At 40.4% G+C, this 23,618-nt stretch overlaps 2 protein-coding genes across 3 annotated transcripts in view; one reads left to right on the forward strand and one right to left on the reverse strand.

Moving 5' to 3' along the window:
* Positions 1 to 13,513, reverse strand: part of RALA (RAS like proto-oncogene A) — a 30,238-nt gene extending 16,725 nt beyond the window's left edge. The window contains exon 1 of one of the 2 annotated variants that reach the window (XM_005486998.4): positions 13,372 to 13,513. The gene's annotated coding sequence lies outside the window, so the exon portion shown is untranslated. Of the gene's footprint in view, positions 1 to 12,661; positions 12,840 to 13,371 lie in introns of those variants that run through there. The other variant, XM_005486999.4, reaches the window with a different exon arrangement.
* A 203-nt stretch (positions 13,514 to 13,716) lies between these two features.
* LOC113459267 (mediator of RNA polymerase II transcription subunit 1) overlaps positions 13,717 to 23,618 on the forward strand; it is a 28,407-nt gene continuing 18,505 nt past the window's right edge. Inside the window, exon 1 of the mRNA XM_026793427.2 lies at positions 13,717 to 14,014. Within this exon, the coding sequence (XP_026649228.2) occupies positions 14,012 to 14,014 (3 nt within the window). The 5' untranslated portion in view covers positions 13,717 to 14,011. The remainder of the gene's footprint in view (positions 14,015 to 23,618) is intronic.

The following is a 23,618-nucleotide window of genomic DNA, read 5'->3' on the forward strand; positions in this document are numbered from 1 at the left end:
AGAAACACAATCCACACCTTATTTCACTGAAGTGAAAATCTATGGCAATTCTTTTCTAAAGAGAGTTAAAAAATTCTCCAAAGTTTTGTAATTTCCTGAAGTGTATCAAAACTCTGTTGCCTTACGTGACCTACAAATTCCAAATTCAATTTTCTAAGAAAAAGCACAGAAACAAGAATTTTGAAAAGTGGCAACATCTTTCCCGTCCAAGGGCCATGCAGCAATATAATCTTACCTGTTGTGAAAATATCACAAATTCAACCAGTTAATTAAATTGTTTATTGAGTCCCATAGTTTCAGTTTTGTTAACAAGAGCAAAAGTATACTTGAGAATGCATTGTTTGAAAATAGCACTAGAATACTAAGTGCCAAATATCTGGAAGACTCCTCACAAATGATTCAGATATTTCTGCAGCAAAAGCATTCCTGGAAAAGGAGGGAAGCAACTCCAGGCAAGCAGAATCTAACCCTCCCAGCATCTGGTTCCAATTACAAGATTCAAACCAGATCAGCAGAAACACCCCATGACCCAGAGATTGATAGGATATGTGAGGACACAGATGAAACACGATACCAGCTGCTTTAAGAACTAGAGAATAAGGGAGTTTTAAAAGTTAGATCAGCATTATTGTTGTGTCATCAAGTCTGATGGTGTTTTATTATAGTTTCAATGCACAATAGCCATACTCTGCACAAAGGAATATCAGTATTTTATTCAGGTAAAACAAGTATTTCAAATGTTAAATAATCACTACAAACTTTAAGTAGTAGACTAGAGAAAGAAAAGAAGGAATCCAAATGTTCAAACCTATCTTAGTAATGAGTAATCTCATTAGATAACAAACAGGCCTCCTGAAACTCTGCTTCATAACAAGTTAGAAACTTTCACAGCAAGTATTTCCCTATGTCCTGAGAATAATCCTTTGACATAAACATTTTGAACTAGGAATTAAGATATGAAGCTTCCCATAAATCACATTCAAGGTTTCGTAAGAATCCTTCTTTCCAAAGCTTTCTAGGGCACACCTTAGCAGGTGCTTATGCCTCCCACACCCACAGAACATATTTACTATGGTGACTGACTACACATAAACTAACAAAAGTAAAGGGCAGAAGACTGACTTCAGTTCTATCTCTCAGCAGAAGCAAATTTCCTCAGGCAAAAGGCCCAAATTTCCCAGCTCCTTGACACAAGTACTTCAAATCATAACTGTATCCAGGCACTTAAACTGGAAAAGTCAACCAGGGAGCTCTTCACCCAGTATCAGAGGTCCATCCATCCCATAAATTCCTTTGTGTTATAAAGAATACTAGTTCCCTCATGCCCACAGCTTTAGACTCCTAAGACATCATCAGAAGAACTGCAATTTCTCTAGCAAGAAGTCACTAAAACACAAGAAACAAGTTCACAGACTTCCAAGAGTTTTCCCAGAGGCTTCACAGGGCCTTAGTGCCAACTTCTGGGCATGGCCATGAACTAGACTGCACTTTCTGAAGTGAGAACAGATATCTATTTTTTATGCTTTAAAGAATCATTTCAGCATTTTCTTACTAAAAGGCCTCTTCAGCTACCTGCAAGATGACTTCTGGGGAAGTACTTCCATAAGGAAATTTCTTGAAACCCCTATGGAGCAGCACATGAAAACCCTGACAAACTGAACAACAGAAACAGTCTAGAACAAAATGAAAGTCTTAAGATTTCAAACCCTGTAGTGCATAGAAAAGAAAATTAAGCAACTACATCGCTGTCCACATAAACAGCAGACAAAACACAGAACCCTTGAGCCCAAGTGTGTGTATCTGCAAGGCTGATACAAACTGAACTTCCAACACTCTGTCTGATATTCCCACGTCCTTTCTCCCAATAGCACTGGTGCAACTATTAGGTGGCAAAGGACTTAAGAAATTGCTCTAGACAAGAACTAATCTATTTTTTTTTTTTGAACAGATACATTACCTAATCAAGTCTTCTGGTACCAAAGACAGCCCAGAACAACACATAGCTGAGCACACGGAGAGCAAAACTACGGCACTTCCAGCCTATAAACACTGTGGCAAAACAATGCAAGTGTTCTAGGGCTCCTCAACCATAATCCAGCACCTGTTAAAGATATCTCACTTCTTTCAAGTTATGTAATGGTTATTTAAAAACACTGGGAAGAATTCTAGATACTTGCAATGGTTTATCTGTGTCACTATTGAATCAGGAATAGATGACAGACAGACACTCAGATCAGAAAGCTCAGAGGCTAGAAGCCCCACATTTATTCAGACCTCTTCTTTCATACACTGGTTTGCTACAGGTGGACCTGATTGGTCATTTAATCAACACATTTCACATGATTGGCTAATTAAGAAGACAGCCTCTTTATGAGAAAAACAACTTGCTAAAAACACCACCTGCAGATTGTTTACCATTTGTTTATCATTCTTTCTCTCCAGGTCCCTAAAGCTTCCCAGACCAATTCATGGGAAAGCTTATCTAGCTTTCTCTCTCTCTGACCAGACTGTCACATCCACATATCTGGACTGATCCAAAGATAAGTGGGAAGAGCAGCAAACTCAAGACCACCACCAAGGTTTACACAAGGTTAAAGGTTGCTTTCATAGCCCAACAGACTAAAGTTACACAGCGAAATAATTTTGATAATATACACATTTACATAAGAGTCTAGAATACTGTTACTGCTTCTACAAGTTCAGTATGTGGCTGGTGCCCTCTCCCAGTCTATTGTAATCATTGAGGGCACTCAGCTTTCTGACAGTGCTGAAGTGCTTTAACCCAAAGGGTAAGGGTCATGTCTTCTTCCATATTCAATTTGTAAACATGAAGATCTGTAATCTAGCACATTAACAGAAGGCATTTGTTTTGTATTGATTTAAGATTATACACCACGAGGAAAGAATTAACAGCCACAGCAGACACAACAGAATAATGAACAATTACTACTACAGGCCACTAGCCTGTCAAACCTATCCACAGACTTCTATGGATTCAGAGGGAAGGCAGAAAACAGGTACTACAGTACTACAGCTGATTTTTTACCATGAAAGGCAGAAACAGATGAGGGGGACATCTGTGGAAGAGCCTCCCACATCAGTTATCCATAATCAAAAGTCAAGTTACATTCATGGGAGATGCATTTGATATAGAACAAAGACACTCTTCCCAACCCCCATCCCCTCCAAAATGTAAGAGTCAACATACAGCCTACAAGGATGAATTTTAGCAATGCAGAATCAACAGCTCAGGTTCTTAACTAGTGCTGTTCCAATAAGAACTCAGTGAAACATTTCAAGGACACATTTAAGTTAGTGCCACCTAAGATATACAAGATTTTTATCCTATGTTTCAAGTACAAGAAAGCACATCTGGAAGCTAACTTTTGATTAATGATAAGCTAGGCTTCACTGACACTTGCACAGAACTGCTGCTTCCAGCTGTTCTAGAAAGCAACAAGAATGGAGTTCCCTTGAAGGCACTATGCCAGAGCTTGCAGCATGAGCTTCAGCAGTGCACTTCTAAAAGTGCAGTTCAAGAGCACTGCATTCAAAACTTGTCCACAGCATATTCAGTATCAAAAATTCAGGGGTTTTAGTTCAATGGTATTTCAAAAGCAATCTCAATCACATAAGTGTGTCCTTTTTGTCCCTGTACATTTACCCTTTGATACAGACTATAGAAATTTTAGGAAGATTTAAATATTGACTTGGCTTGATGAAGTAAATTCTTTGAGAAATGTCTGAAGGTAGCTTCCCAAGACATTCTTGAAAAAATAGGTTTTCCTCTAACCCAAGTATCTTTTTCACTGTTAAAAACCCTAGTCCTCCTTTAGAAGTTCAGAATGTCAGATGTGCATTTTCTAGAAACAGCACACATTTGCATGGTCATTTTTACAGCCAGAAAGAATGACAATCAAGATCCATATTGACTAAACATAAAACTGCACCCAGACAGTTTTACTGCTCTAAGGCAGGAAAGCCAACTCTTGACAGAGAAACCTAGAAACAAATGGTATCTGCAAAGCAAAATAGTCCTTAGGCTCATGGCAGACTGCACCCAACAATCTTATGGAATCTATAGAAGGGATGCAGACAGCATCCCTTCTATAGGTTAGGACTTCATCTTGTTGTTTTGCAGGCTTCTCTTGTCACACCAAGACAAGTTCTGATGCTGATAGCTCAGGGAATTTATCGTGCTCAAACAACTACTTTTCCTTGTTAGCCAGTCATAACAGTACTATGGTGAACACCCTTAAATTCTCACATGAACACCCTTAAATTCTTTCAAATATTAGCACAGACAGAACAAACACAGGAGCCTTGTTTGAGTAACACTCCTATGAAACTCTTGACAAAGAAAAAGTCTAAGCTTTCAAATAATGCATTTTCAAGGCAGGCATTGCCTTCTTCCTTAAGTCAGTGCCTAGGTGAATGAAGTTTCAGCAAAAACTGAGTAGGAATACTGCAATACATTCTCTTTCACATCTCGGGCTAATAAAAGAGCTTCTAACAATGAAGGATGCAGGAAATGAGTGCTCCAGCAGGTGCAAGCACGTTTACATCAAAGGCCACAGCACAAATGGCACAAGCACACAGCACTGAATGCAGGGCACTAATGAGACACACCAAGAAGCAGGTAGTACCAAGTTCTGTCTCCTCTTCACAAACACAGGCAAGCATTCTCTCTCCCACAGGCAGACTGCACCAATACACCAGCCAAATGGAACCTAGTGAAATATGAGCATGTTGGATTTCGCACTTCAAAATTTTCCTTTTATTCCTCTAAGGAACCATGCAGCTGCAGCAAATTTCTTTAGTGAAATCTGACTTAGCAAAATAAGTTACTTCATTCATTTTATGACTTTGCCATCTGTTTTACCACCTAATTAAAAATGCACAAGTTTTTTTTTTTTTGTAGTATTATTGCAAGAGCATTACTTATGCAGCCGTATTTTGTTTCAGTAATGTCTCCTGTTTATATCCTATGCAGTACAAATTTCTCCTCCTAAAATCATAATTTTTCTGTTTTATTCAGAGAAAAATGATTTCATAGGCACGACTCACTGAATGAGACTGGTTTGCAAATACACAAAAACCTTTTGAATAGGTGATTCAAGAACACAAATGGTTATAGATCTGATATTGCCCAGTAATACAACACACATAAAGCTGAAACACTGTTAGGTGGATCTCTCCCCATTTTTAAATGCCATTTATCCTAAAATTGTTAGATATATGATTTGACAAATTGATAGAGGTAATCTAATAGACCCAAAGGACCCAGTTGGGCAATGAATTGTCTTTTAGTTCAATATACGCTTGCCAATCACAATACACAATAGACTTTCATGGCTATTTCACATATTATGGGCATTAAATTTGCAATGGCTAGAAACAGAGGGCATTCAGTTCATGAAATATGAAATTATTAACATTCATGTCAATTTAACAATTTTCACATCAAGTGCCAGTGCAAGGTGATTTTCATCATTTCCTGCTTAAAATACTGATCACACTTTTCTTGCAGTACCACAGAAGGGATTTTCAAACTGAATGTTTGCAAACTTAAAAATTGCTTTTTGCTCCTGTTTCGAATTGAATTACAGCTCTTACAATGCACGCAGTAACCCAGAACTGTTAAATGACTTGACAAGAATGTGCCTAAGTTCCAAGTTTTAACAGAACAGGCTATGTAAAAAAAGTTCTTTCCAAAGCAATCTATGTTAAAATCACAGATCAATTTCAGAACACAGGAGCAAACATAACATTCATTTCTGACTATCTGGGGAACCAAGCGAAGCAGCTATTAAAAACTTCTGATAAACAACACAAAAATTAGTTTTTTAATCATACTCCAAAGGCAAAGACTCTTGGAAAAGGCACCATTAAGGTGGATGGGTCTCAAGTGAGTCTCTCCTCCTATGACCTAACAAGGAATGCAAAAGCTCAAGGCATTCCAGCTAAAGGCATTCCAGCAGGGGCTAAACTCAGGTTATTTTAAAGGCCAGTCTCTCAACAGAAAAACTACTATAGAAGTCTGTCTACAGTGAAATCCAGCATCTTTATCAACATTTAACTAATTCTAATTTAACACATGCTGCAATGTTAAACAGTAGCAAGTATGAACTGCTTTCCTTTCTGTACACACAACCTTTCAAATTCTTGTGAGAAGGACGTGATCTAATACCTTTTCAATGTTCCATGGTTTTCTCTGGCCTAAGAAACCTTCACTACCACTGACTTATGAAAACATCTTCTTTTCAGCTGGTCACTTGCAAGCTTTCAATTCAGTGGCAGTACTTGTATTAGCATCAGTTCACCACAGAGTCAGAAGCTAATTTTACTGCTTTTCTCCTTGAGGGGTTTATGTCTTTTACCTTAATGCATATGCAGTCAGAGTACCGCATAAAGTCTGGAAAACTTAGCATTATTAAAACTCATTCCTATTGTTCATAGATGATAGTATGACTTGTCTTAGTTTGTAGTAAAACTGGAATTACATTGCAGTTTTAATATCTCCTTCAAACCCCTGGCCATCCATGACATTCTGACTGGGTTAGGTTTCAGTATTATTATATTATATTTCATTGTTCATACTATCTGAAAAGAAATCCTAGTACCTGGCTACAAGATTGTTTCTGTTTCAGTTTTCCCTCAGAGAAACATATTTTTCCCCAAACTTGTAAAAATACTCTTCTCTCCTAAAACTGTAGTAAAACTTATTAGAAAGATTACACTAGCTTCACTCCTCAAATAACAGACTGTTTTCCTCAAATTTTCCAAACTACTCTTAAGATCATTAGATCTTAAGGCTGTTTTTAGAATGTTCTTCAAAATACTCCAATCTGAAGAAAGTCACAAACTCTGCTTGTTATAAACATGGTCTCAGTTCTAACTCACACATCTTGCAGAGAATATTTTTGTTAGTTTACTTCATTCCTCTAACTGCTTTGACTGCAAGAGCCATAAAATTCAAACAACTTCTCAAGACAGCAAATACAACAGATACAGCTTAACTTTCACGTAACTTTTAGAAAAAGATGCTCTTCTACTGAAGTTCAACATGTACTAAACAAAGTTACCTAAAAAGAAACAACTTTCTCATTAAGATCCAAAGAACAACATTAAAGAGGCAGGACAGTGAAGAAATCAAAAATCAGGACCTCCTAAGGTTTCAGAATTATTCCAAACCGAAACATTTCATATCTCACTCTGGCTCTGGGGCAAAGAAGAGCCGAGAAATTCCAGCATTTTTGTGAGTGGCTACACTATACAATCTTTAAATGTAATTGTCACTTGAAGCCCATCAGTAAACTAGTAACTACATTGCCAAAATTAGTGATCCACAGGGAGACAGTTGCATGGGTATACACACACAGGCCTTCCTAAAACATTTTGTGAATCAGCTACTGACCTCTCCAACATCATCAACCTATAAATTATGACTTCCCATGCTCTCAACTCAAGAAAAACCAGTTGGCAATGTCTGCAATGGGATTTCTTACCAAAGCAAAGAGGCATTTAAGATATGGAATATATATAGGTCCAAACTGAGCATTTTCCTCTAAAAGCAGAAGAACAAGGATAAAAAGTTTAAATAATGACTCAAGATTCAAGTTATTATCATGATTTTTTTCTAAAAGACCTTCATGTTACACTATAAACTAAAAAAATTGAGTACTGATGCAAATCAAATTAATCATTCAGATGAGCAGCCTTCTTGCTCTTCATCAGTACCTTAACTTTTCATTATTTTTCTTACCACAGACTTCATTAAATAGAGAAAAACAATCAAGCACTCCCATTCATTTCACACATCTCAATTTAGTGAGTCTCTTCCTACAGGGTACTCTGAGCTGTTCCAGAACACCTGAAATTAATGATGAATATTACCTGTAGCTATATTTTCTTCCTTACAATACTCACCTTTTAGTAACATTTTAGATGGTAAACTTGCTGAACTGAAAGCAGTTTCTGATATTTAGTCTAATGCATCTGCTCCTTAAATTCTGAGTGACAATACTGGACTGTATAGAGAAGGACTCCAGAACACAGTGCTTTCTTTCTAGGTTAAGTTTCCCTGATTTATTATATACTTTCCTTCTACTGAATATGAAGCCTGGAACCTCAAAGCCATCAGGTCTAATCAGCAGCAGACAAAAAATATGCAATCTGGACCAGTACAGAAAGATGCTTTAATAAATCACACTCATAAAGACCCGTGCTGTATCATTGACTTCAATATGTAAACTACATCAATGTAAAATAAATTTCACATTCATTTTCAAATCAGTAACAACTTAAAAAATGTTAATTTATTAAAAAATCAGAGAATTCAAGTTGTGATAAAGTGCACTAAGCCACCAGTCATGACTCTACTGACCAGTCACTGAAGCATAGCAATGAACTTTTAATTTGGACATTATAAATTTTGACCTTATAAAAACCATTTTTCATAAGAGTGCAGTGTTATTTCTTAAAATACAAGTGTTCTGAGGATTGGAATGAAGCTTATGTGCATGTTGCACTACATAGGTAAAATTAATTCAGGTGTTTAAGTGTGCAAGAACTTTGTGATTTAGAGGTGTCATCCCAAAATAGCTTTCACACAACAGTCACTTGGATTCAGTGATTTTGCTTACTTTGATCTCCAAAGGTAACAGGGACAGATGGTCAATGATGAGTTGCTTTGAGTAAGGCCTTGGGGTCCATCTATTCAAACCCCTCACACTGCATGCCCTCACCCATCAAGTGTGGGTTTTGTGACTGAGACAGCATGCCCGCAGATGTTAATGTCTGGCACATTAACATTGTTTTCCTGTCTGTATCATTTCTTCTGTTTTGAGATCTGAAATAAATCCCAGAGGACAAAGTGTTGCTGGTATGAACTACTTCTGTGTTAAAAGCCTCGTCAGGACACCCAGCTATACCAACAGGACTACTCTGCTACATCTTGAAATGACAAATCTCCTTTACTCTACACTGCCTGACGGGCTTGAATGGGAGTACTAGTAAAGAGATGGACTGTTCCACACATAGCTGGCTTTTCACTTTCTTCACAGATGTTTCATTTTTGCAAGACTTCCATGTTTACTGCAATCTATTTCATGTTGACAAACACATTTCTGGCTGCCTGTGTGTAGGTGCTATGCATACAGCATTGTCAGACTCTCAGAAACAATGATCAGAGTTAAAGATCAAGTCTTACAGCAGTACAGAAGGCTATTAAATTAGTGTTTCAGACCATAAAATGAAACAGGTACCAAGGCCTGAATGCATGGCTGATCCCTACTGCCTCCCTACTAAGCATAGGTGCAAAGTACCTTCATAAATAGCATTTTCCATAATTTGCAGAAATACTTGTTTGCTGGTACAGTATATTTACATGCCAATTTTTAATGAAACCTTGTGGGCCACTGCACCAGACATTTCCACACTCTTGCATCAAATGATGCAAACACACTATTATACAGAAAAACACAATGCATTATGCGTACATACAATGCATGAACTTTACTGGTAGGAATTCAATGTACATTATAATTACTTCAACTAAGGAGTCAATATCACAAAATAAGCATCATCAATTCCACTAAAGTAACAACTGCAGAGTTACCATGCAACCAGCTCTACATCTCTTGTTTGTTCTACCTTCTTTACATTCTTGGCTCCTCTCCGTTACAAACTGATTACAGCATGGCTTACTTTGAATTCTCTGTAGTAACTGCCCAAGTCATTTAACATCTCCAACACACCTTTCTCCAGTATTACCCCTCTGTGCAAAGCATGGACACTTCAGTGTTGCCAATCTATTGTCCCAAAGGTGCTGGAAATTTTGACAGAGACAAACCAAATCCCAAACAAAATATGACTAGTAAATACTAAGCCCCTCCTCTGGGCAAAGGCAATGAACTCTCTCAATGGTTCATTCTAAGGCAGCATTACCTAATCTATACTACATTTCTTTCCTACTTATTCCTACCTTTCAATCTCATATTGTTTTTTCTATGGGAACTACAGATTTTTTTTTCTGCTGTAAAGAGTCCCTAAAGCTCTAACCTACAAGCCTAACCTGGTGATTAGGGTTTGCACAACTACCAAAGGGATTCAACACGTAGCTGTAACCACTGATAAATCCTTGGGCTTTAGGTGCTCTGACTCACAAGAGTTAAGAAAACAGGACAAGTAGTAAAACAGGATTCAATGATCCCCTGCTCTGCAAGGTACATTTGCTATAAAGCAGCTCTAAGTTATTTATATCCACAATGACTATGACCATTTTCAGATTCTGCAGACAGTAAGCCTTAAAAATAACTTTTTATAACTATCCTGAGAGCTAATTTTAAGTACTGCAACAGACTAATAAAATGTAACAGTTTCTTCCCTACTTAGCAAATTATAAAATGCAAAATATTTTGCAGAACATTTAGTGGACATACACAATAAGAACTGTTCTATTTTCTTGGTTCCTCATATAAATTCTTCATAAGGTAGAAAGGAAGCCTAACACAGTTGTCCTGTAATTGTGTGTTTGAGGCAGGCAGCCCACAATATGTTCACAAGAACGCTGTCACTAGCCTACCAAACTACCTTGTTCACATAAAACAGATTTCAATTTAGATGCAAAGTAATTTCCATAGCTTGGAGCCATTAGAAGTTTACTGGAAGCTGGCTATAAGCACTTTCAAGGGGGTGGGGTGTTCCCAGAAGAAGACATCAGACACTGATTCCCAGGACCACTAGATCCTACACTACTTGCTAGGACGGCAAAGCAACCAAATCTAATCACAAAGTTAAAAGATTTTTCTCATATAATTATTTCTTCTTCAGTTGTAAAACTGCAGGGAAAAAAAAAAAAAAGCTGTTGTTGGCTGAAATGAAGTGCCTAAACAACTTTTCACATAAGAAGACACTGTATCTACAGTATCCTTTGACATCTGAGACTGCCATATATCAGCTTCTAAGATAGCAGCATCTTTTGCCTCAGCAATTATCTTCTTCCAAATCAGATACACTTGAAATTTAACAGGAGCAAAACCACTTCTTAGATGGAACATCTTTGTTTCAGGATAATGCCTCAGAAAAAGTAGATACAGGGATATTGGTGCATGACTTAGTAACTGAGGTTAAGAACACAACTGTTCTTATGGGAACTAGAAGTCAGTCTGAATACAGAACATATATGGACCACGGCAAGTTCTCCAACTACACTTATTTAACAGTCTTGTGCTCCTCCTTGGTCACCTTTAGCCAGCACTGCTTTATCCTCACAACCACATCTCTCCCTGCCCCGCTTTCCCCAGCCCATCCCTTCCCCTCACCAGCCCTCTATTTCTGTGGGTTATTTATCCAAGAGTACGTGACCACAGGTGACAGAGTTTACAAAGCTAGGACACATTCCAGTTTTCACTTTCATTGCTAAAGATTACTTAAGGTCCAAAAAAAAAAAAAAAAAAGACAACATTATTACAACAATGTCAAAGAACATTCAACTCAAAATACTTCACCTTAGGATGTCTGTAATCTTTCTCTCACTCAAATTCAAAAGAGCACTATAAAGGAAAGACTGAGATCAAGGAATTTCCAATAGTGGAATAGTAGACTCACTATCCAGCAACACAGCTTATTTAACCTCACAGCTGACCTCTCATGCAGTGGACTGAAGGCTTTTTTTGATATTTTTGTGGAACACTATGTCATATTCACCTATTTCTGTAGAAAAGAATAAAGGGTAAACATGACTAGCACTATGAATTTCTCAAATTTCCACCATTTAGAGGCTTCCACAAAAAACGTTTGACAAACTGTCATGCAAGCACAGAATGAAGGATTTAAATCTACATCAGAGATTGACATATCAAACAGTTATTCTTCACTCTAATAAGAATGCTCACGGTTTCTCAGGACTTAAATGTTGAGGTACATGCTATTAGATTATTAAGTCAACTGAAAAGAAGTGGATTTTTAATTAAAAATCCAGGTATAATCACTACCAATTACCCTGAAAACTAACAGAAGAGCAGGATCTTCTCCCAGTGCAGCCCCTCTCTCAGGAGCTCCTCTCTTTTCAGTTTAACTTTCAGTGGAAAAGACAAAGAACAACTGATAGGTTATGGAGAGATCTGAACAAAAAACTGTATCTGAACTGAAACACCAGCAGAGGCACATATTGCTTGGACTTATGGAAGTGTAATGTCTTGCAGTGCAGAACGCAAGTCTCTTTCCAATAAGAACTGGAAATGCAAGCATGAAACAAAATATCAGGGTCATTTTGAGTCTGAAATAAAAACATTTTGGCAGTCCTCCTGCCAGGACGGTTTGGGGATGCTACAAAACAAACACACAGATCACTCTTCAGGTGGCTCTTGGGATACCTATGGCCCACTTCACATTTTCATTTTAAAGACTCAATTAAGGAGAAGGAGCTGAAGCTATTAACTTCCATTTAAACGAAACCCAACAGCAAACACCAAATCGCATACCTAACCAAATAGGTGAGCATGAAAGGCTCTTTCATTTGGGGAACTTAATAGCATACTTCGTACTTCTCCCTTGTGTCACAAGCAAACACAAGATCTAGTTATCAGTGACTACAGAAAAGCCCAGCACATGAAAGCGGGCAGCTATTAAATGTTACAGAAGCCCTGTTCTTACTCACCCTAGAAACCGCAGCGCCCACATTCACGCGCAGGGTCTCCGGCACCCGGCCGGGGCAGGAATCGCCGCCGCAGCCGCCGCCCGGTCCCGCCGGGCGAACGCCCCGAGCCTTTCCCCGCCAGCCCCGGGGCGCGGCCCCTTTGTTCGGGTGCGGCCGCGCCCCGCCCTCCGCAGGTACGGGCGGCGCCCGCGGGCGCCCCGCAGCCCCGGGAAGCCGCACCCGCCCCCCGCCGCAACAGGCGGCCGGACCCCGCCGCGGCCCCACCGCCCCTTCCCCGCCGCTCCCGCGCCCGGGCGGGCTGCGGCCGGAGGTCGCCAAGGTCGACGCCCGTAACCTTCAGGGAGCGGCCACCAGGCCCCTGCAGGAGGTTCGGGGCGCCGCCCGCCCGTCCCCACACCCCGGGGTGGGGCCGCCAGGCGCACACCGCCAGTCGGGCACGGCGAGGCGGCAGCCGCAGCCCGACGCTAATTCCCGGGCGGCGCAGAGCGGCGGGTACGGAGCCGCCGGAAGCCCCCGCCCGCACGGCAGCTTCCCCCACACCGGGGAGCTCTCCCGACGCGGGCGGAGCCGGGTCCTTGCGTTCCCCCCGGCCCCAGCCCCGGCGGCCGCAGTGGCGGCGGCTTCACCCTGGTCTGATCTGGTCTGGTCTGGTCCGGTCCGGTCCAGTCCAGTTCAGTCCGGCTCGGCCCGGCCGCGCGCCCCCATCTCACCTGCGGCCGTGGTGCCGGCGGCGCGCGCACCGCTGCCCGCTCGAGGAGCGCGCGGGGAGGGGCGGAGCGCGCGAGGTGAGGCCCTGGCGCCGCCTCCGCGCGCACGGCCGGCGGCGCGCGCGCGGCCCGGGGCGGAGGGCGGGCCCGGCCGGGGCGGGGCGGGGCCGGGAGCGCCGCAGGGGCCGCAGCGTCGTCACGGGCGCGGCCCCGCCGTGCCCGCCCCGCGGGCGGAGCGCGCTGTCGGGCGCCGAGGTGCGCAGGCGCAGTGCCGGCCAAGGAGGAGCAGGGCTGAGCGGGGTGGGGGCACGGCCGGACACGGTTCCCGGAAGGGGGCGGCTGCTTCCGTGTGAGGCGCGGGCGGGGCCGGGCCAGGCGGGGCGCGGCGGGGGCGGTAACGGGCGGGCCAGCGCCGGCGCCTTCCCCGGGCGGGTCATTCCCGTGTGGAGCTGTGTCTCGCTTGTCGCGCCGCACCGTAACCCCGAGCCTCAAACGGCAGAGCTGCTTTCCTTTCCTGCATCTCGTCCTTTGTTTCAGCCGAAACCCTTAAGGGAAATAGTGAGGAAACATTGTAGCTCCATGTCTGTCCCTCCTTCTGCCCAGCTAATCCCCCATCTGGAGAATAGAGGGGGCGTGTCCTGCCATGGTAAGGAGATAAATTCCCGACATCTGTCGCTAGGTTTATAAACACAATTATTTTTAGTGAAGCTTTCCGCAGGGCACAAGTGTAAGTTGAGAAAGCATTTAATATACTTACTTTAAGGAAAACGATCACTGGCAGAAGGAAACATGAAGCAGTGAACCTCTTAAATGTTTTTCTTTTATATAGTAATGGACTACTCCATGCATAGAGGATTTTATAGAGGCCAAACAGAACAGGGAGATAGGAGCATTTCCATGTTAATTACAATAATTCAAATAATAATAACAAGTGCCTTAATAACTGTATCTTTTACTGCAAAATTGTGGGCATCAAGAGGAGCTTTGTGCAAACACAACATGATTTAAACTCATGGTGTAAATGATGTAATGAAACCTAAGCATAATATGCTTATATCAAAACTGACTGGTCAGTGTGTGTCTGTTTTTCACACTATAACCATTCACAGACAATACAAATTGTTTTGAAGCATCCCCTCCTCCACATAATTGTTTGGCTGAAGGTAGTTTCCAAGTCTGGAAATTCCAGATTTTATCACCTCAGATGAAAATTTTCACCTCGGTGTTCACCTCATGGAGCCATTGCACTTTGCTTGCAAAGCAGGTGCACTTTAAAATCTTCATTGTTCTCTGTGCTCTGTTTTCTGAAATTCTTGACATTTTGACATAATTTAGCTAGTGTTTAGTCCATATTCCTCTAGAATTTCGATTTGTTGGTCTCACATATCAGCATAAGCTAATTTTTGCAAATTCCTGAGAGTTTGAGAAACTGATAGCAATCCAGATGCAATTAATTCTGATTAAAATATCAAAGTACATCCATTTACACAAAGAAATATTGGATTCTGTTAAATGGAGAGGGCAGGGAAAAAAGGAGGAGAGGAAAGGAAAGCTAGTAACACTGAGTCAACCAAATGTCCAAAATAGAATATTTTTGATATTTCATGACAGGGAAAAGTTTTCATGGTATCAATGATTAGACTTTTCATGAGACCACAAAAAGGTTGGAAGAGTCTTTGTGTGATCCTGTACAAATAATGATTTAGGAGATCTCAAGAAATCCTGGCTCAACTTCTGCAGCCCTTTGAGTATCTCTGTGCTGTATTACTTTTTAATACGTATTTCAGAATGCCTCTGTTGCAAAAGAGTGGGTGAGTCTTAGTTAAGGTCTCATTAATACTGATGCCTGCAGCCATTCAGTACTTCCTTATTCCTTCAATACTAGAGCTAGTCCAAAATAACCTTTTCCCTGTAAGACATATAGTGTACTTACCCAGATGTTGGTAGCAGCTGTTTCACTCTCTGGAAATGCCCCTTTGCATAGAATGGTTTGGGTTGGAAGAGACCCTAAAGATCATCTAATTCCAAACTCCCTGTCAAGGGCAAGATGACACCCACTAGATCACATTGCTCAGAGCCCCATCTAGGCTGGCCTTTAACACTTCCAGGGATGGGACGTACACAGTATCTCTGGGCAACCCGTTCTAGTGCCTCACCACCCTCAAAATAAAGAATTTCTTCCTAAGATCTAATCTAAATCTAATTCTTTAGTTTACAACCATTTACTCTGTGTCCTATCACTAATATGCTCATTGCTCTTTTTACCCTTTAGGTATTCGAAGGCTTCAATGAGCTCTGGCCAGAACCTTCTCTTCTCCAGGCTGAACCACTTGAGTTCTCTCAGCCTTTGTAGGAGAGATGCTTCAGTCCTCTGACCATTTTCGTGGACTCTCTCTGGCAGGTCCACATCTTTCTTTTGCTAGGGACTCTATATCTGAACACAGCGCTCCACTTGGGGTCCCATGAGGGCAGAGTGGAGGGGGATAATCACCTGCCTTGATTTGCTGGCCACCCCTCTTTTAATACAGCCCAGGATACCATTTGCCTTCTGGGCTGCAAGTGAACTCTCTAAGTCCTTTTCAGTTCAGTTGTTCTCAAAAAGTTCTTCTCCCAGTCTGGACTCACGTCTGGCATTGCCTTGACCCAGGTGCAGCACTTTGCACCTGGATTTGTTGAACTTGAGGCTCCTATGGGCTCACTTCTCAAGTTTTCCCCCTGGATATGATCTCTTCTTTCTGTGGTGCCAACTGCACCATTCAGCTTCACGGGTCTGCAGACTTGCTGGGGTGCACTCAGTCCCAGTGACAGTGTCACTGATAAAGGTATTAAAGAGCCCTGGTACCAAGCCAGGCTCCTGAGGGACACAACCCATCACCAGTGTCCACTTGGACATGAGAGCACTTACCACAACTCTGGCTGCATCCATCCAGCCAGTTCCTTATCCACTGAATATTCTATACATCAAATCCGTGTCTTCAGTTTGGAGATAAGGATGCCATGTGGGACCAGCTGACGGAATCTAGGTAATTGACATCTGTCAGTCTTTGTTTGTCAACTGTTGCTGTCACTCCATCATGGAAGGCCACCAGACTGGTCAGACATGATTTGCCTTCAATGAAGCCATATTGGCTGTCTTGGATCATCTCCTTGTATTGTATGTGCTTAACATTTTTCCATGCGTAACTATTCCACAGTCTTCCCAGGAAAGGGAAGGTATGTCCTTCCCTGGGTTGTCCTTTCTTCCCTTTTTTAAAATAGGAATGATGTTTCTCTTTTTCCAATCACTGAGCACTTCACCTGACTGCCAGGGTTTCCCAAATATGTCTTAACAACATCAGTCACTCCCCTCAGGACCCTGGGATGCATCTCATCAGACCCCACAGACTTGTGGCTATTCAGTTTCATCAGGTGGTCTTGAACCTGCTCTTCACTTTACAGTGAAAAAAAACAGTTTATAGTATACCTTCCATTTTTTTGCTTGGATCTGTCCTCTGGCACCTTACCTAAACCAAGTGGAAAAATGAACCCTTTAACCCAAAACTAAAAGAAATATTTCTATGAAAATGCACTACAATAATAATTCCTATCCAGTTGTTAACAAGTGACCATAGTGTGAGCATCTCTGGTGCACCTGGAATATTTTATGGCATGACTGTGGCTCCTCCATGTAAGGAAGCAAATGGTCAGAGGAGAGTAGGTATTGCAGCTACTTCACTCCATTGTCTGTACAAGACACAGCCCGAGGCAACAAGAGGTTTGAATTGCTCTCTGGTGTTCAAATGCTACAACAGGGACCTAAAACCATACAGGTTGTGTAGTAGACATTTGCAATGTGGTTATAAAGGGTGTAGATAATGAATGTCCTTTGTTATGTGTTAGCATATGTGCTATTACAGCTCTGCACATAAAATTCTTGAAGGGAAAAATGATGAAGAAAAATTAGGTAGAGATGTAATTAATTGTGTGCTAGCAGTATTTGCATTATGTACCTTAATACAATGAAGAAATCAACTGACAAATATTCCATTTATCTTAAAAAGCTAAAGATACAGTGGACATGTCAGACAAAACATGTCTGAAACTTTGGGAAAAACATTGATGTGCAACTTCCTTTCCCACAGAGCAAAAAGTATTTGTTCCCTTTAGAACACATTTAGTAGCACACAATTTATATATAAACTATGCATAATTTAACACTGTAATTTTATCTTAGATTTCTGTTGACATGAATAAATGAACCACATTCTTTCTAAAACCATCTTATCATGCATAAAACATCCATTCTTCCTTCAAGTGCTCAATAAATCTTCCAGGGTGAAAGAGACTTAATTTTTCAAAGGGACAAAAGAGTAAATGAACAAAACCACTTACTGGTTCTTGAGGGCACCCTCCTATTTCAGCCCAGAATTGATTACCTTGGCATCTGCTGGGTCTGTGGGTGTATGAGCCTTTGTGTTGTGAAGTATTGCTGAACTGAAATCAATACATGGAGGTAGGATTTCCTGGTATTATAGTTAATTTCTTCTCTTTTAGAGAGAAGAAATTCAAATTTATTAGACAACATTTTTTACCAGTGTGTAAAGATGCATAAAATGTATTTGTGAATTAATGGAGTTTCTAAGTAGCAGGCCAGTTGAAAAGAAACCACCTAGCCCAAATGCACATGTATTCTGAGCAGAATCACCCCTCCCAATAAAAGGAAAGTGCTAGAAGCTTTTATCCACCTTCAGTTTGCATTAGCTGTGGGAAAACATAAGTAACAATGAGTGAAGAATATGTTAAACAATTACTTGACTAGTTATTAACATACTCATACTCCTCAAGTTTGTAACTTTGTGTGCTTTTCTGTGCTGTTGTGTAAGGAACAGTCAGCTTTTAAGGACATACTGCTCTTGAGGTATACAACTGGCATGCGTAAGGACAGATTTGGGATGTGGCTCCCACTTTACACAACTGAGTGATGGCTGTCTTGAGGCAGTGGGGCATCTGCTGTTGGGGGGTGTCAGGTCTCCCTTTCTCTCTGAAAACTAGCAGGAAAATCTGATATGACAAAGTTTATTTTGGTGCCTGCTGTTAGGCAGTACAACTCCAGGTCTTAAGTGACAGATTGCTGGATTGGAATTCATATAATCCTAGTTCTGCTCTGTGCTGGTTTTGGCTGGGGTAGAGTTGGTTTGCTTTGCAGTAGATAGTGTGGGGCTATGCTTGGGATTTATGCTGGAAACACTGTTGATAACACTGGGATGTTTGAATTACTGCTGAGCAGTGCTTATGCAGCCTCAAGGCCTTTTCTCACACTGTCTCACCAGGGAGGAGACCGGGGGCATGCTAGAAGCTGGGAGGGGACACAGCTGGGACAGCTGGCCACAATTGTCCAAAGAGATGTGCAATATGACCCATACCTTATAGTGTCATGCTCAGCCATAAAAAGTGGGAGAAGAAGAAGGAAGAGTGGGGATATTTGGAGTGATGGCATTTCTCTTCCCAAGTAACACATGGTGGAGCTCTGCTGTTCTGGAGGTGGCTGAACCCCTGCCTGCCCATGGGAAGTGGTGAATTAATTCCTTGTTTTCCTTCGCTCGCAGCGCGTGGCTCTTGCTTTCCCTATTAAACTGTCTTTATCTCAGCCCTGGAGCCTTCTCACCTTCTGGTTCTCTCTGCCATCCCCCCACCCTACCGCAGGGGAGTGAGCGAGGGGCTGCAAGATACTTACTTGCCAGCTGGGGTTAAACTACAGCGTACCCTCACAGTGTCGCTAATTAGCTCTGATCTTGGCCAGTCCCTCCATTTCCCATCCCAGCTTTCATCTGTCTTTTACAATTAGAGGTCAAGCTCTGAAAATTATACAAAATTTTCAGAAAGGCACAACCTTTCTTTATGCTTTTTTCAGCACATACAGCCTGGGGAATGTTTTTGTGATGTGCGCAGATAAATAAATATGTAATGCAGTACAGATTCTGAATGCAACAAATCAACACACACAGAGGCTGTGTGGACATTTTGTGGACATTTGTTCCTTGACCAGTGCAAGGACATAATCTATCAGCTTTCCAGAAGCTTCACATCATCTGTGGCTGACTCCAAACTTGTCACATGTGTATCCCTACACTTGCAAACAAATATATACACCTAAAAAAACCATAGTGGTATGACTGTAATAAGATTTTGGGCAATAAGATTCTTGTATTTCCTTAGCTCTATTATCTGTCCAAATGACTCAGTACTCCATCTGAGCTAGTCATGGTTCTTAACACTTACAGCTTTCTTAACAATTTCAAAAGGTTCATCCCCTAATACATCATCTCTACAGAGAAAGTGAGGTTAAGTGACTTGAATATCAAGGAATTAAAGAGTAATGATGAGTTTGCAGTCATTCATCTTGTCATTCAACAGAGCTAAGACAAATTATATCATTCTAGTAAGTGACTAGGAATCTGGAAATCTGAGAGTTGAGGGTTACAGCAAAGTTGGTTCATAATACATAAGAATGGACTAAACATTTTTAAGAAGGTAATTAAGGAATTAGCAAGTGTCTAAAAATATAAAAGCATTAAAATGTATAATTGAATGTGTATTGCATGTTTTTATAACAAGCCTTCATAGTTAGTTTCAGTTTTAAAACGTAAGATATGAAAAACAGTGTCACAATATAGAATGATGTAAAATGTGTACTTTATATGGAGTTCCAGTCTCCATGGCACCACTGTAATATCTTCAATTGGCATTTGTTGGGATTGAGCTCCTTTATGGTATTGCCTTTCCTGAAAAATGAGTCCTTCCCACATGCTATTTTATTGAAATCAGTATTTGCCACTGAGCACTGTTTCTTTTTTAGTCTGCATGTTATATAATCCATATCCTTGTATGCATTCAATCAGAACCCTTAAGCTGAACAATCATCTCCAAACTAATATTGGTTTAAAATAGCTTAAAGTAGACCTAAACTCATCTCACTTTTCTGTTATTAAAATAACACAAAATTTTGTATATTTTTCAGATTTTGCTGTTTTCTATATAATTATTTAGTATTTTCCTTCCTATGTATTTTCTGCTATTCATATTCTTTTTCTATTAATTCTGGTTTTCATACTTTATATGGCTTCATACTTATATCATGTTTCTTTTCATGCCTTTTTCTGGTGATTTTCTAGTCCCTTTCTTTCATTGCTAGTTTCCTTCTTTCTTCTGTGTGCTACAGGATGTGCTAGAATAGAGTCAGGTAAATTGCAGTCTGGTTTCTAGTTCTGTGGCCAGGGTTTCAGGAGTCACTTCCTCTCCCCATCTCTCTGCATCCCAGTATGGAAAAACAAGATAATAAGCTGGCTCCTGTGTGGTTAGCTTTGAGGCATACTGGCGTAAGGCTCCTTTAAGTAGAATTATTTTCTTTCTGTACTGCACCTCTTCTCTACCTCAGTGATCTCCCCAGTTCTCATCACTATTTTCAGCTCCTCAACTAATTCTTAGCTCCCACTTCTCCTTCCCTCCTCCTCCATCCTCATCTTCTACCAGTAGCCTTTTCAATGTAGACCTTCAGCATAGTATGGGTATTACTAATTTTGCCATTTTGTGCAGATTATGTGCCAGCTACATTCATTTTATCTCTCTCTTCAGGGAGAGCTGTGGCAGCTCTCAAGTGATTAGTTCCATTGATTTAATGCTGACTGATGTCAGTAAAGAACATGAATGATGGTGCAACACCTGATTTTAGTTATAAAAATGATCACAAACAAGACTCTTGAGAATATAAGAGATATAGAAAAAGCAAAAATGTTCATTTATGAATTGCAATCATGGTGTCCTATGAAACCCTGAAAAGAGCAAATGCACACATGTGAAGGCAGCCCTCACATGTTCTTTCATGAGGTTATTTAAATTGTGGTTACATGGATCTAGGGCCATTGGAAAAAGATTTATACAATAACTACTTGGAGATTATAGTGCTAATGTCAAGTACAAATCAAATGTTAGCCATATCTTGACTATGAGGAAAAGATATGCCCTGTCTGTGTCAGTATGTTTCTATATCCACAGTAATTTGCTATGAACCTATTTATCTGATGTTTGTCTATACAGCTTTGAAGAATTTTAATTCACTTTCAGTGAAGAAGCAGGAAACAGTCAAATCCTGCCAATGTTAAGTGTCTCAGACTAAGTGCCAGAAGTGCTATTCAGTGTTGTCAAGTAAAACTGGCTCAGTCTATATGGCTGTAGTGAAATAAAATGCAGCCACTAACATTCTGATGTTACTCTCAGGAGCTAAATATTCACACTGTGTAACTGAGGAGAGGATGTAGAGACTGAATGAAAAGCAAAGCATACTGTAGTTTTTATGGGTTGTAAAGCCATAAACTATAGACCATATCAGACTAAACTATAGGTCATAAAAGCTAAGCAACACTTCAATCCTGCCTTAGATGAAAGAGCACCTAGGATAGATAAAGGAATTGTTTGAATGCTCATCATTTTTTGTAAACACTGATTCATGTTCCCGTTACATGCCCGTTTTATAGCTGTCACTGCTGATCACTCTAAAATCCCATGGCACTTTGTGAAAGAGCACAGTTTTAGCTCTGACCTCATAATTACAGCAACATCTCTTACACATCATGCAGTTCTAACTGCAACCAGTGGTTTTCACTGAGTACCCAAGGCCCCAATTCTGTATTTAGACTTACTGTGGGCTGTTACGTAGCTGCTGTTTGCTCTGGTCAGCAGTTCAGCTGAGGGCTTCTGGAAAGATGCAATTCCAATAAAGTGCTGGATGCAGGCCCATGAAGATATATTGCTGGTGATTTATTTTGATTTTATGCTTTAAATGAAAAAGAATCAAGACTGGATATAGGAATAATAGAAAAAAAGCAACTCCCAGTGTGCCAAAAGAAACCAGAAACAAAAACCCCACCAATAATGCACTGATTATGGAATACTGGAGTATTTTCTGAAATGATGTCACTAAAATGCATCCATTATATAAAAAGTAAGCCAAAGTTGCTTATGTTTTATAATAAATCTAGAGTATCTTCACTGAAAAAAATAATTTATTTAATGCAAGGATATGAATGAGCAATATGTTGGTTCTTTCTCAGAAAAATTAACATTCAATGAAATGGAAAAATTATCAGAAATGTTAGAACTATGAAATTACAAATGCCATTTTCATATGAATCACAATGTGCCCAGGCCATGCATTGTGAAGCATATTACAGAATCAGGAATTTAGCAAGATGCAGACAATCATGACAAAAATCAACCAAGTAGTAATAATAATTAATTTCTCAAAAGGTACCTGAAGAAGCATACCTGTTTTACTCTTTAAAAGGGAATAAGATAACCTGCAATTATTTGAGAGCAAAAGAGGATTTAATCTGGGGAAAACTTATTAAGTAACTGTGCACATGAAAGATTCTTCCAGCAGCAGTTTTTGATGAACGGTCAGAGAGAGTAATCCGGGGCAGGTGGGCATGTAGGATTCATGCAGTAATTCCAATTATTTTCTATACTCATGATAATGCCTGTCCATTTGTTGTTTTTTTTTTTTTTAATTTCACGAACTGACCCAGTTAAATGTTTGTGTATTTAATATGCCCGAGAAGCTATAATTAGACCATTTTTAATTATTCATCACTCTTAACTCTTCTCTCGAGTGCAGTAATTCAATACAACAGTTCTGAATACTGGAACAGCACCTTGTTGTGAGGAACTTTCTGACAATACTTAAGCTTCTGTTTCTCATATGTGATTTTTTCCAGTCCTGCAATTTTATGTGAGGACTAATAATTGTCTTGGAATATTTGTCTTGTTATGAAAATTTGGCACTGTTTCTATCCTGGAAAAATGGTACAAATTCGTTTACCTAAATACATACATTTGAGCACAATGGAAATGGCTTTTTTTGTTTAAAAGTTAAAGTGTATTTTAGGCTTATCAGCCATACTGTACTGTGACTAACTAAACTTGAAGTCCTCTGTTTATTTGCAGAGCAGCTATTATGCAGATCACGTAAGCTGTGGCATGTTTTCTTCTGTTATTTTCGAAGTGTTCTCTTCAAGATAATCAGCAAATAATTTACTTTTCTGCTTATTCAGGACATGATCAAACCACTGGAGTTAGTATCAAGGTCACAGAGACTCCAAAGAGCTCTGGACAAACATTTATGAAAAATGCCACAAAAGTATTAAGCAGTACCAAGCTGTGGTATGTCGTATTTGCATATACCCATTCCTGTGATCTGGACTGAGGCAACCTACATG

The sequence above is a fragment of the Zonotrichia albicollis genome, chromosome 1, assembly GCF_047830755.1.
Source record: "Zonotrichia albicollis isolate bZonAlb1 chromosome 1, bZonAlb1.hap1, whole genome shotgun sequence".
Taxonomy (NCBI): domain Eukaryota; kingdom Metazoa; phylum Chordata; class Aves; order Passeriformes; family Passerellidae; genus Zonotrichia; species Zonotrichia albicollis.